Source organism: Pseudophryne corroboree, chromosome 1 (assembly GCF_028390025.1).
Source record: "Pseudophryne corroboree isolate aPseCor3 chromosome 1, aPseCor3.hap2, whole genome shotgun sequence".
Taxonomy (NCBI): domain Eukaryota; kingdom Metazoa; phylum Chordata; class Amphibia; order Anura; family Myobatrachidae; genus Pseudophryne; species Pseudophryne corroboree.
The window spans coordinates 909,006,247-909,020,322 of NC_086444.1; the positions used below are offsets into that span (position 1 = coordinate 909,006,247).

General features: G+C 44.4%; 1 protein-coding gene and 1 pseudogene across 5 annotated transcripts in view; one reads left to right on the top strand and one right to left on the bottom strand.

Moving 5' to 3' along the window:
* Positions 1 to 14,076, top strand: part of AFG2A (AFG2 AAA ATPase homolog A) — a 963,796-nt gene that overhangs the window by 53,852 nt on the left and 895,868 nt on the right. For all 5 annotated transcript variants that reach the window (XM_063920291.1, XM_063920292.1, XM_063920294.1 and 2 more), the window contains exons 2-3: positions 954 to 1,078; positions 2,089 to 2,246. In XM_063920291.1, the coding sequence (XP_063776361.1) occupies positions 954 to 1,078; positions 2,089 to 2,246 (283 nt within the window). The remainder of the gene's footprint in view (positions 1 to 953; positions 1,079 to 2,088; positions 2,247 to 14,076) is intronic.
* On the bottom strand, positions 3,127 to 3,245 carry LOC134941151 (5S ribosomal RNA; annotated as a pseudogene).

Sequence of the window (14,076 nt, forward strand, 5' to 3'; positions counted from 1 at the left end):
TATGGAACTTGCTTCCCCGCACAGTTTAAGAGGCCCCCACTCTAGAATCCTTCAAAAACAGACTCAAGACTTTCCTGTTTCTGTAAGCATTTCCATAATGTCCTTTTAGGTATTTCCATGCTCTTTTTTTTATGAAAAGCTTTTCTGTGCTTCATTGTTTCAGTACTATATCATGTTTAAGCACCTTGCGCCCTGTTTGAGAAAGACCGCTATATAAATAAAATTATTATATTTTCATGGATTAGATAATAAGACATGGTTTTAGGTCATATAGCTTTATTACTAATATTCAAAGATAGAATTGTCCTTTAAGTTTTGTCCTTCAGTCTCTACGGCAGGCATGTCCAAACTCCAGTTGTTGTGAAACTACATATCCCAGCATGCCCTAACACAGTTTTGCTGTCAGTGAATGCTAAAGCTGTGTCAGGGCATGCTGGGATGTGTAGTTTCTCAACAGCTGGAGGGCCGCAGTTTGGACATGCCTGCTCTAAGGAATAGGAGGCAAATACCATATGCTTCTAAACATATATGGAAAAACCAAAGATCTGTTGGTGGTGCACTACAAATTATTGCATAAATGTAATTAATATACCACTTCTGTAACCAGAATACATTAATGGGGGCTGATGAAATGGTTACTCATTATTGCGAAAAACAGGTATAGACATGATCACAAGAAAATATATTTAGACATTGATCACTAAAGCCGCTATCTTTTGGGCAGAACCTATATGCAGCCGATTTACTGGGAACTGGTGATATCGCTTACACACAGCCTGGCCAATATTTATGAGGTACTGGTTCCTAGTGAATTTCATATGACTTTATCATGGTTATCAGTTCAGCCTATAGAACATTTGCCTTGTGGAAGAGACATGTCTAGTACAAGTACAGCTCCGCTTTCCCTGTATCCCATAATTATTGGAGCTTTGTTTGTTTTTTTACTCCATTAGTGGAAGACAAGGTACCAAAGGCTTACAGAGGCTCTTTCCTACAGATAGGACTGAACAGTATGAAATCAGCTGATCTGTGTATTGGACGTCCTGCTCTACTTACCAGCGCAGATGGAAGACAAGAGGTATACATTAAATGTCAGATAAAATTAGTTTACTGTAGGATTGTCCATCAGTGGCTGATGGTGGATGAATTTAGCAATAATGGTGGGGGATGATGGCATTTGTCCTTAGTGGGTGGGTGTTTGTTTTCCGGGTCTACTTCCTTTGTGCATGCACAGCCACGAACCATTGCAGGTTAAACCATCAATGGTTTTTCAAAGTTGGGCACCTGCCATCGACCATTGATGGCAGCCAATCAGATTCTAGCTCTCGTTTTCTAGATTGTATTATTTAAATGTTAGCTGGAACCTGATTTTTTTGCTATGGGCAACACCTCATTTTTTGTTTATAGAAGCTTAGTAAATATACCCCATACATTTTAATGTGATATTTTGTGATTACACTAGTACAGTACACATATTTGTACATGAAATGAAAGTTATTTCTCTGCTAAATCTGTGGAGGTCATCGGGGTTCCTCACATAAAGTAATTGCAAGTGAAGTACCAAAAAGAAGTTTAAAAACAATAAATTAAGTCTAAGCCAAAGCAGCTAAAACTATTGTAAGTTCCCTACTAATTTATCATACACGGGTGATGTAAAATGCATTAAGATCTATATTAAGATAGACTTACCTTAGTGAGGACAACTGGCAAATTGGAGGCCCAGAGCTTGCCATGTAGTCGCTCATCTCACCACATGGCATCACTAATGCTGGGCATACACTTACAGATAAAATGCGACACTGCAGATATCAGGGACATATACTGTGAGATCTCTTTGGTGCAATTGTAAGGAGTAGCTGATGGTATAAGTGATGAAAGAAAACTCATATGAGGGAAGAGGTCGCTGCACATGCGAGCTTACAATAAAATATGCTGATTTCAGTAATTTCCACTCCGCGAAGCAATATAGTGGGAATGCCTCCACTGTGAAGATGGCTAGTGTATTTAAAGCAAGTATTGTTTCTCCTGTCCTAAGTTATTGGTTTGCAGAGGTATATGTCATAGTTTTATGTTCTGCTTCCTCACCAGGTATGCACTGCGTGGCCTGTCAGTAGTTTTCCTTCTGGGAAGGTCGGTTTAAGTTTGACAGCTCAGAAAAATCTTAAGGTGAAGCCTGGTGAGTTAGTTCATGTTCAGCCTCTGACGGGATCTGTGTTACAAGCAGAAGAACTTCATGTCACACTCGGGTATGTCATATACTGTTAGTATTATTTAATAACGAATTGGATTAAAGATCAGTAATGCCTGAATATTAAAGCTTGTAGAGGCATAGAAATTGAATGCATTACCACAAATGCAAACAAAAATAGTTTTGTCATTATTTTTCTTTTGACTCTGGATGCTTTAACAATCATCATCTTGGCATTTGTGGATTTACAGTATATGAATACGTTCATTTGTGTAAACATTCTGACATGAAATGGATGCATCTTGTATTCTTTGCAGTGTTTCTTGTGTGTTTTTTTAATGTACTCTTTAAGTAAATAATGTACAGTCTACTTTTGAGATTGCTCTCCGTATGGTCCTATTGCTTTACCTTTTCAGTGTGCTTGTAACATGAATTAGTTTTATATATAGAAAGAAAAAAGAATGACTCTGTGTTGGGGCACACTTGAATTTATGAATTTATTAAAACTTAGCTTTTAATTTAATTCAATATAAGAAAAATAGATACAGAAAAATCTGCACAGGAAAATAACATCTCGTGAAATAATATAATCATAAATTTGAGGCACCTAAGGTGAAAATATTGAAAACATTGGAGTACCTAATGAGTATCAATAAATGAAGATGATCATGACATGGGCACAGATAAAGATAATTATAGTGTAAATCAATTCTAAGTGCCTATTTATTGCTGGAAAACTCCTGGTAAGTGCTGGTTTGCTACGTAGTAGATCCTAAAGATAGAGAAAAGATAGACTTATACGAATTATTCATTGGAAAGAATAGTGAAGATCAGAGTTGCCAAAAGGATGTAAGTAGAAAGATCACACAATAGATAAAAATAGTGGGAGTCAAGGGTTGCTCCAACACTTCTGCTGTTTGTTAATGAATATGGAGTTGTATTTACTGCACCAGATATTCCCTAGAGGTCGGCCGTCTGGGTACTAATCAGGCTTGTCACCGCTTAGCTTCCAAGATCAGATGAGATTGGGCGTAGCTGGTGAAATGTGGCAGTAATTAGACCGATATAGAACAAATGAGAGTGTGGTTGTTGACATGCACTAAGAGTACTTCTGCTGTCCAGTTAGTAGCACAGATTCTCTGATACTGAAAAGCGTTGCAGGGAGTAGTCTGGCATCTGAATGAGAGAGTACTGAGTTTATAAGATGGTATGGAGAATAGGATAAGGGCTCCACCTTCTGCTGTCTAATGTCATATAAAATTATAGCGGACAGTAGATGAGAGGGGTGGGCTAAACTCACCTATTGAAAAAAGATTAGGTGCCATAGGTGCACTTAAAGCCAGCATATTAATTGAAGTTTGGACATTACAGGAGACAGATAGTCAGAAATAGCAAGAGGTTGCATTTGTTAAATTACAATTTGCAAGTTGCTGATAAATTGAAAAAAATTATTACAAGGAGTTACTTGACTCGTGATTAATCGTAGATATTAAATAAATATGTAAACATGATCAGGCTTGAAAAGCATTCAGTAGCAAAAATCTAAAATGTAATTTCACTGAAATACTGATGAGTAAAAGAGAAAAAGCTTTACAAATAATACAATATAATGACAACAGAAATCTGGAGATTTTAGGATCCCCGCAGCAACCAGAAATTCAATATATAGAAATAATTAATTAATTAGAAAGGTCCAAATGGACATACACGATACCAGGAGATACTAGGAAGTGGGCTGAACTGTGCACGGTTCAGCACCACTGAGCACAGACGGCCGTTTCACCGGGGTGGCTTGTTCACTGTGTCAGGGCTGTAACACACTGGCCGGTTTCTCCCGGATGGCAAAAAGCCGGACAAACTTTGTCCGGCTTTTTGCCATCCGGGAGAAACCGGCAGAGTCTGTCACACAGGACGGCTTTGAGCTGTGTGTGATGCTGTGCGCATGCGCAGCGTTAGACACGGCTCGGGAAAAAACCGTTGTGTGTGAAAGCTCCCCTTCACACACACGGTTTACTGGCTGCAAAGATGGCCCGGCGCCGGCCCGGCAGCCGGACCTTCCAGTGGATCGTTCCGGCTGCAACCCGGCAGCCGGGCCGGGGCCGTGCAGTGTGTAAGGACACTACACCTCACACTGTTCATTACAATGCCGGCACGGGAAAAAGCCATCCGGCTTTCTCTATCGTCCTAGTGGATGCTGGGGTTCCTGAAAGGACCATGGGGAATAGCGGCTCCGCAGGAGACAGGGCACAAAAAGTAAAGCTTTAGGATCAGGTGGTGTGCACTGGCTCCTCCCCCTATGACCCTCCTCCAAGCCTCAGTTAGATTTTTGTGCCCGGCCGAGAAGGGTGCAATCTAGGTGGCTCTCCTAAAGAGCTGCTTAGAAAAGTTTAGCTTAGGTTTTTTATTTTACAGTGAGTCCTGCTGGCAACAGGATCACTGCAACGAGGGACTTAGGGGAGAAGAAGTGAACTCACCTGCGTGCAGGATGGATTGGCTTCTTTGGCTACTGGACATTAGCTCCAGAGGGACGATCACAGGTACAGCCTGGATGGTCACCGGAGCCTCGCCGCCGGCCCCCTTGCAGATGCTGAAACAAGAAGAAGGTCCAGAATCGGCGGCATGAAGACTCCTCAGTCTTCTTAAGGTAGCGCACAGCACTGCAGCTGTGCGCCATTTCCTCTCAGCACACTTCACACGGCAGTCACTGAGGGTGCAGGGCGCTGGGAGGGGGGCGCCCTGGGAGGCAATGAAAACCTATTTTGGGCTAAAAATACCTCACATATAGCCTCCGGGGGCTATATGGAGATATTTAACCCCTGCCAGAATCCGTTAAGAGCGGGAGACGAGGCCGCCGAAAAAGGGGCGGGGCCTATCTCCTCAGCACACAGCGCCATTTTCCCTCACAGAAAGGCTGGAGGGAAGGCTCCCAGGCTCTCCCCTGCACTGCACTACAGAAACAGGGTTAAAACAGAGAGGGGGGGCACTAATTTGGCGTTAGAAATATATAAAAAAGATGCTATAAGGGAAAACACTTATATAAGGTTGTCCCTATATAATTATAGCGTTTTTGGTGTGTGCTGGCAAACTCTCCCTCTGTCTCTCCAAAGGGCTAATAGGTCCTGTCCTCTATCAGAGCATTCCCTGTGTGTGTGCTGTGTGTCGGTACGTGTGTGTCGACATGTATGAGGACGATGTTGGTGAGGAGGCGGAGCAATTGCCTGTAATGGTGATGTCACTCTCTAGGGAGTCGACACCGGAATGGATGGCTTATTTAGGGAATTACGTGATAATGTCAACACGCGCCAAGGTCGGTTGACGACATGAGACGGCCGACAAACGATTAGTACCGGTCCAGACGTCTCAAAAACACCGTCAGGGGTTTTAAAACGCCCGTTTACTTTAGTCGGTCGACACAGACACAGACAGGGACACTGAATCCAGTGTCGACGGTGAATAAACAAACGTATTCCTTATTAGGGCCACACGTTAAGGGCAATGAAGGAGGTGTTACATATTTCTGATACTACAAGTACCACAAAAGAGGGTATTATGTGGGATGTGAAAAAACTACCGTAGTTTTTCCTGAATCAGATAAATTAAATGAAGTGTGTGATGATGCGTGGGTTCCCCCCGATAGAAAATATGGGCGGTATACCCTTTCCCGCCAGAAGTTAGGGCGCGTTGGGAAACACCCCTTAGGGTGGATAAGGCGCTCACACGCTTATCAGAACAAGTGGCGGTACCGTCTATAGATAGGGCCGTCCTCAAGGAGCCAGCTGACAGGAGGCTGGAAAAATATCATAAAAAGTATATACACACATACTGGTGTTATACTGCGACCAGCGATCGCCTCAGCCTGGATGTGCAGAGCTGGGGTGGCTTGGTCGGATTCCCTGACTAAAAATATTGATACCCTTGACAGGGACAGTGTTTTATTGACTATAGAGCATTTAAAGGATGTATTTCTATATATGCGAGATGCACAGAGGGATATTTGCACTCTGGCATCAAGAGTAAGTGCGATGTCCATATCTGCCAGAAGATGTTTATGGACACGACAGTGGTCAGGTGATGCAGATTCCAAACGGCACAAAGGTGTATTGCCGTATAAAGGAAGAGGAGTTATTTGGGGTCGGTCCATCGGACCTGGTGGCCACGGCAACTGCTGGAAAATCCACCGTTTTTACCCTAAGTCACATCTCTGCAGAAAAAGACACCGTCTTTTCAGCTTCAGTCCTTTCGTCCCTATAAGAGTCATATCTGCCCAGGGATAGAGGAAAGGGAAGAAGACTGCAGCAGGCAGCCCATTCCCAGGAACAGAAGCGTTCCACCGCTTCTGACAAGCTCTCAGCATGACGCTGAGACCGTACAGGACCCCTGGATCCTACAAGTAGTATCCCAGGGGTACAGTTTGGAATGTCGAGACGTTTCCCCTGCGCAGGCTCCTGAAGGCTGCTTTACCAAGGTCTCCCTCCGACAAGGAGGCAGTATGGGAAAAAATTCACGAGCTGTATTCCCAGCAGGTGATAATTAAATTACCCCTCCTACAACAAGAAAAGGGGTATTATTCCACACTATATTGTGGTACTGAAGCCAGAAGGCTAGGTGAGACCTATTCTAAATCTAAAAAAATTTGAACACTTACAAAGGTTCAAATCAAGATGGAGTCACTCAGAGCAGTGATAACGAACCGGGAAGAAGGGGACTATCTGGTGTCCCGAGACATCAGGGATGCTTACCTCCATGTCCCAAATTTGCCCTTATCACTAAGGGTACCTCAGGTTCGTGGTACAGAACTGTCACTATCAGTTTCAGACGCTGCCGTTTGGATTGTCTACGGCACCCCGGGTCTTTACCAAGGTAATGGCCGAAATGATGGTTCTTCTTCGAAGAAAAGGCGTCTTAATTATCCCTTACTTGGACGATCTCCTGATAAGGGCAAAGTCCAGGGAACAGTTGGAGGTCGGAGTAGCACTATCTCGGATACTGTTACAACAGCAGGGGTGGATTCTAAAGATTCCAAAATCGCAGCTGATCCCGACAACAAGTCTCCTGTGCTTAGGGATGATTCTGGACACAGTCCAGAAAAAGGTGTTTCTCCCGGAAGAGAAAGCCAGGGAGTTATCCGAGCTAGTCAGGAACCTCCTAAAATCAGTGCATCATTGCACAAGGGCCATGGTAAAAAAATGGTGACTTCCTTCGAAGCAATTCCAGTCGGCAGATTTCATGCAAGAACTTTTCAGTGGGATCTGCTGGACAAATGGTCCGGATCGCATCTTCAGATGCATCAGCGGATAACCCTATATCCAAGGACAAGGGTGTCTCTCCTGTGGTGGTTACAGAGTGCTCATCTTCTAGAGGGCCGCAGATTCGGCATTCAGTTTTGGATGTTGGTGACCACGGAGGCCAGCCCGAGAGGCTGGGGAGCAGTCACACAAGGAAAAAATTTCCAGGGAGTGTGATCAAGTCTGGAGATTTTTCTCCACATAAATATAGCTAAGGGTAAATTTATAATGCTCTAAGCTTAGCAAGACCTCTGCTTCAAGGTCAGCCGGTATTGATCCAGTGGGATAAAACATCACGGCAGTCGCCCACGTAAATAGACAGGGCGGCACAAGAAGCAGGAGGGCAGTGGCAAAAACTGCAAGGACTTTTCGCTGGGCGGAAAATCATGTGATAGCACTGTCAGCAGTGTTTCATTCCGGGAATGGAAACTGGGAAGCAGACTTCCTCAGTAGGCACGACCTCCACCCGGCAGAGTGGGAACTTCATGGGGAAGTTTTCCACATAATTGTAAACCGTTGGGAATTACCAAAGGTGGACATGATGGCGTCCCGTCTGAACAAAAAACGGGACAGGTATTGCGCCAGGTTAAGAGACCCTCAGGCAATAGCTGTGGACGTTCTGGTAACACCGTGGGTGTACCAGTCGGTGTATGTGTTCCATCCTCTGCTTTTCATACCTAAGGTACTGAGAATTATAAGACGTAGAGGAGTAAGAACTATACTCATGGCTCCGGATTGGCCAAGAAGGACTTGGTACCCGGAACTTCAAGAGATGCTCACAGAGGACTTATGGCCTCTGCCGCTAAGAAGGGACTTGTTTCAGCAAGTACCATGTCTGTTCCAAGACTTACCGCAGCTGCGTTTGACGGCATGGCGGTGGAACGCCGGATCCTAAGGGAAAAGGCATTCAGGAAGAGGTCATTCCTACCCTGGTCAAAGCCAGAAAGGAGGTGACCGCACAACATTATCACCACATGTGGCGAAAATATGTTGCGTGGTGTGAGGCCAGGAAGGCCCCACGAAGAAATTTCAACTCGGTCGATTCCTGCATTTCTTGCAAACAGGAGTGTCTATGGGCCTCAAATTGGGGTCCATTAAGGTTCAAATTTCGGCCCTGTCGATTTTTCTTCCAGAAAGAATTGGCTTCAGTTCCTGAAGTCCAGAAGTTTGTCAAGGGAGTATTGCATATACAACCCCCTTTTGTGCCTCCAGTGGCACTGTGGGATCTCAACGTAGTTCTGGGATTCCTCAAAACACATTGGTTTAAAACCAGTCAAATCTGTGGATTTGAAGCATCTCACATGAAAAGTGAACATGCTCTTGGACCTGGCCTGGACCAGGCGAGTGTCAAATTGGTGTTTTTTTTCTCAAAAAAGCCCATATCTGTTTGTCCATTCGGACAGGGCAGAGCTGCGGACTCGTCCCCAGTTCTCTCCCTAAGGTGGTGTCAGTGTTTCACCTGAACCAGCTTATTGTGGTGTCTTGCGCCTACTAGGGACTTGGAGGACTCCAAGTTACTAGATGTGGTCAGGGCCCTGAAAATATAGGTTCCAGGACGGCTGGAGTCAGGAAAACTGACTTGCTGTTATCCTGTATGCACCCAACAAACTGGGTGCTCTTGCTTTTAAGCAGACTTTTGCTAGTTGGATGTGTAATACAATTCAGCTTGCACATTCTGTGGCAGGCCTGCCACAGCCAAAATATGTAAATGCCCATTCCACAAGGAAGGTGGGCTCATCTTGGGCGGCTGCCCGAGGGGTCTCGGCTTTACAACTTTGCTGAGCGGCTATTTAGTCAGGGGCAAACACGTTTGTAAAATCCTACAAATTTGATACCCTGGCTAAGGAGGACCTGGAGTTCTCTCATTCGGTGCTGCAGAGTCATCCGCACTCTCCCGCCCGTTTGGGAGCTTTGGTATAATCCCCATGGTCCTTTCAGGAACCCCAGCATCCACTAGGACGATAGAGAAAATAAGAATTTACTTACCGATAATTCTATTTCTCGGAGTCCGTAGTGGATGCTGGGCGCCCATCCCAAGTGCGGATTATCTGCATTACTTGTACATAGTTACAAAAATCGGGTTATTATTGTTGTGAGCCATCTTTTCAGAGGCTCCGCTGTTATCATACTGTTAACTGGGTTCAGATCACAGGTTGTACAGTGTGATTGGTGTGGCTGGTATGAGTCTTTGAGTCTTACCCGGGATTCATAAATCCGTCCTTATTGTGTACGCTCGTCCGGGCACAGTACCTAACTGAGGCTTGGAGGAGGGTCATAGGGGGAGGAGCCAGTGCACACCACCTGATCCTAAAGCTTTACTTTTTGTGCCCTGTCTCCTGCGGAGCCGCTATTCCCCATGGTCCTTTCAGGAACCCCAGCATCCACTACGGACTCCGAGAAATAGAATTATCGGTAAGTAAATTCTTATTTTTTCCCTGCCGGCAAAAGCCGGGTAGTGTGTTTTAGCCCTCAGGGCATTGAAACAGGCTGCCGTATTTAAAGTAAAAGGGGGAGGGGAAAAGGGGGTGGGAGGGGCGTCATTGTAATTGCGGAGTGATTCCTGACCGGAAGTCACGTAACTGACGTCACTTCCGTATTGATGTTTATGCTGAGAGTTCATTATCACAAATTAGAGCATAGTCCTCAGTCTATAAATAATACAGTGTCTTATACGGGGGGCGGATATCAGCATCGCTTCTCCATCACTGGTCTCATGATCGCGTCCGTCCGGAAGTCGCGTCATCGGCATCACAAGCGGGAAGGGCTATAGATGATGTTCATCGCGTCTGTTGTCGGTTGCTGTGTTACTGTTGCTAGGTGACCCAGTGATTGGCGTCGCATCCGGAAAGGGGGGCTGTGTTTAGTATTCAGCACGTCTGTCCATGTGGGTTGCTGTATACCGGTTGCTAGGCGACCGCGGTAGACGGAGATCAATCCTCAGTGATAAGTAGGACTGTTTGTCTAATCCTAGAAAAATTTAAATAACTGAAAAGGTAAACATTAATTAGTAAATGGTTATGAATATTACAGGATGCAGAGACTTTAAGAAGGGGACAGAGATGTCCCTTTTGTCTTACAATAAATATAAATAAGGTTCAGTATATAAGGGTAGGTTTAGGAATGCCAAATAACGATGATCAGTTAAATGGAGCGCACAAAGGGTCCTCATGCTTTTATACGATGATTCTTAAATATGACCCTGTTATCTTTCTATAAATAAAGATCAAAGATATAAAGGTAAGTTTCGAAGCGCCTGATGGTGATAATTAGTTAAAGGGAACACACAAATGATCCTATGCTTATATATGATAAATCTTAAAAATTACCACTGTTTTTAGATCCCGATAATTATATCTCTATGACCTGTTGATCTGTATAAGGTTGATATATAGACAAAGAAAAAGGAGAAAAAAGGCTGTATTGTTGATGCACAGGAATGAGAGTGACCTAATTGTCACTATATTTTCAAGAATTATCAGTGCATTACTTACATCAGATAGTGTTTGTGTGCTGATTGCAGTAATAAATGGTGTTTGTTGTATATGTTGTACATGTCTTGATTTTAACCTCTGTTTCGTCTATACTCGTAGTTTGTGTGTTTGTTATTGTCACACTATTTTAATTTGACTACAATAAAAGTTAAATTTTAGATAATTCTTGAAAATATAGTGACAATTAGGTCACTCTCATTCCTGTGCATCAACAATACAGCCTTTTTTCTCCTTTTTCTTTGTCTATTTACCTCAGCTGTAGTTGGTAGCACCCCCGACATTAATAGTATATACCTATAATTAATAAGGGGTTATTCTTGGAGCATTGTGTTCCAAATTTTGCACTAATAAATAGCGAGCGTGCAGATACAACCCCATTGTAAGGTTGATATATATCAAAGCGTGGCGTGGTGAAAGGATAATGGGGGATAATGTGATCTGTGTTAAAAAAATGGATTTAGGAAAAAACCTTTTTGTGGAGAGGGTGTAATATGGAGTAGAGAATATGTGAATATTAATATGTGCAAAGGTCATTGCGGTGTGGGCTGACTCAACCTGAAAAATGTCTTTGAGGTGAGTCTGGTGAGTAGATGAGAAGAGGAAAGTGAGGGAAAGGAGTTGGAAAATAATGTGTCATGAATGTCTAGAGCAGATGGGGAAGGGGGAACGTGCATTGTGTATTGAGAATATATGGGAATTTGGGTAGGTATTGTGGAATAAATGCAGTGATATCCAGTTTGAGGGTTATGTGACTAAATGAATACTGCATAATTGATATATTCATTCATGCCTTTTGGGGCTAGGCAATCCAGTTTGAATGTCCATTCGGATTCGTGTCAGAGTAATTCTTGCATGAATTAGTGTCATACTAACAAACTCTAATGTATGCTGTCCAAATACATTTGTTCCTCATTAACTTTTGCTGCACTGCGATGCCATCTGTTCTATGCCCCCATACAAAGTTCTGTGACATTGTGTGGAAAAGTCCAGTTGCAGAACTGTACATTTACTCTACATTTTATGAATTACTGTCTCCTTCACAACTAAAAAAGAAATGTATTCTATTTGGCCTTAGGTTAAGTAACTGTATGCATGTTGATTTAAATGGGATGTTTTGAAGTTATTTCATGAACATCTGGAAAGAAAGATTGGGGCAGATGTATTAAGCCTGGGGAAGTGATAAAGCAGTGATAACTGTAAGGTTATAACACACCAGCCAATCATTACGGGTTTGAAAAATGACAGTTAGGAGCTGATTGGTGCGTTATCACCTTCCACTTATCACTGCTTTATTACTGCTTAATCACTGCCGCAGGCTTAATACATTTGGCCCACTATCTGAAGGCTTATTAGTTTTGTATATCCTGAAAAACAACTTTCATGGCAGATAAGAGTGACTACCTTGCTAAATACTCTACAATGCTATTTCTCTAACGTCCTAGTGGATGCTGGGGACTCCGTAAGGACCATGGGGAATAGACGGGCTCCGCAGGAGACATGGGCACTTTAAGAAAGAATTTGTATTCTGGTGTGCTCTGGCTCCTCCCTCTATGTCCCTCCTCCAGACCTCAGTTTGAATCTGTGCCCGGACGAGCTGGGTGCTGTTTAGTGAGCTCTCCTGAGCTTGCTATAAGAAAGTATTTTGTTAGGTTTTTTTATTTTCAGGGAGCTCTGCTGGCAACTGACTCCCTGCATCGTGGGACTGAGGGGAGAGAAGCAGCCCTACTCTCTGAAGATAGGTCCTGCTTCTTAGGCTACTGGACACCATTAGCTCCAGAGGGATCGTACACAGGATCTCACCCTTTGTCGTCCGATCCCGGAGCCGCGCCGCCGTCCCCCTCGCAGAGCCGGAAGACAGAAGGCGGTGAAAGAAGCAAGAAGACTTCGAAATCGGCGGCAGAAGACTCCAGTCTTCACTGAGGTAGCGCACAGCACTGCAGCTGTGCGCCATTGCTCCCACACTACACCCACATACTCCGGTCACTGTAGGGTGCAGGGCGCAGGGGGGGGGGGGGGCGCCCTGGGCAGCAATTAGGACCTCTTGGCAAAAAGTAGACATATATACAGTTGGGCACTGTATATATGTATGAGCCCCCGCCATCATAATGTATAAAAACGCGGGACAGAAGCCCGCCGCTGAGGGGGCGGGGCTTCTTCCTCTGCACTCACCAGCGCCATTTTTTCTCCACAGCTCCGCTGAGAGGAAGCTCCCCAGGCTCTCCCCTGCAGATACACGGTAGAAGAGGGTGAAAAAGAGAGGGGGGGGGCACATAATTAGGCGCAAAAATCATTATTACAGCGGCTACTGGGTTAACACTAAGTTACTGTGTGATTCCTGGGTTTTATAGTGCTGGGGTGTGTGCTGGCATACTCTCTCTCTGTCTCTTCAAAGGGCCTTGTGGGGGAACTGTCTTCAAAAAAGAGCATCCCATGTGTATGTGGTGTGTCGGTACGCTTGTGTCGACATGTTTGACGAGGAAGGCTATGTGGAAACAGAGCGGGAGCAAATGAATGAGATGTCTCCGCCGACGGCGCCAACACCTGATTGGATGGATATGTGGAAGGTTTTAAATGATAATGTTAATTCCTTACATAAAAGGTTAGACAAAGCAGAAGCCTCAGGACAGTCAGGGTCTCAACCTGTGCCTGATCCTATGTCGCAGAGGCCGTCAGGCTCTCAGAAGCGCCCACTATCCCAAATTGTTGACACAGTTATCGACATGGATTCTGACTCCAGTGTCGATTACGATGATGCAAAGTTACAGCCTAAATTGGCTAAAGCCATCCGTTATTTGATTATAGCAATTAAGGATGTGTTGCACATCACAGAGGAAACCCCAGTCCCTGACAAGAGGGTTCATATGTATGGGGAAAAAAGGCAAGTGGTGACCTTTCCCCCTTCACATGAGCTAAATGAGTTATGTGAAAAGGCTTGGGAATCTCCAGATAAAAAACTGCAGATTTCCAAACGGATGCTTGTGGCGTATCCTTTCCCGCCAACAGACAGGTTACGCTGGGAATCCGTCCCTAGGGTGGACAAAGCTTTAACATGCTTATCCAAGAGGGTAGCCCTACCGTCACAGGATACGGCCACCCTCAAAGATGCTGCGGG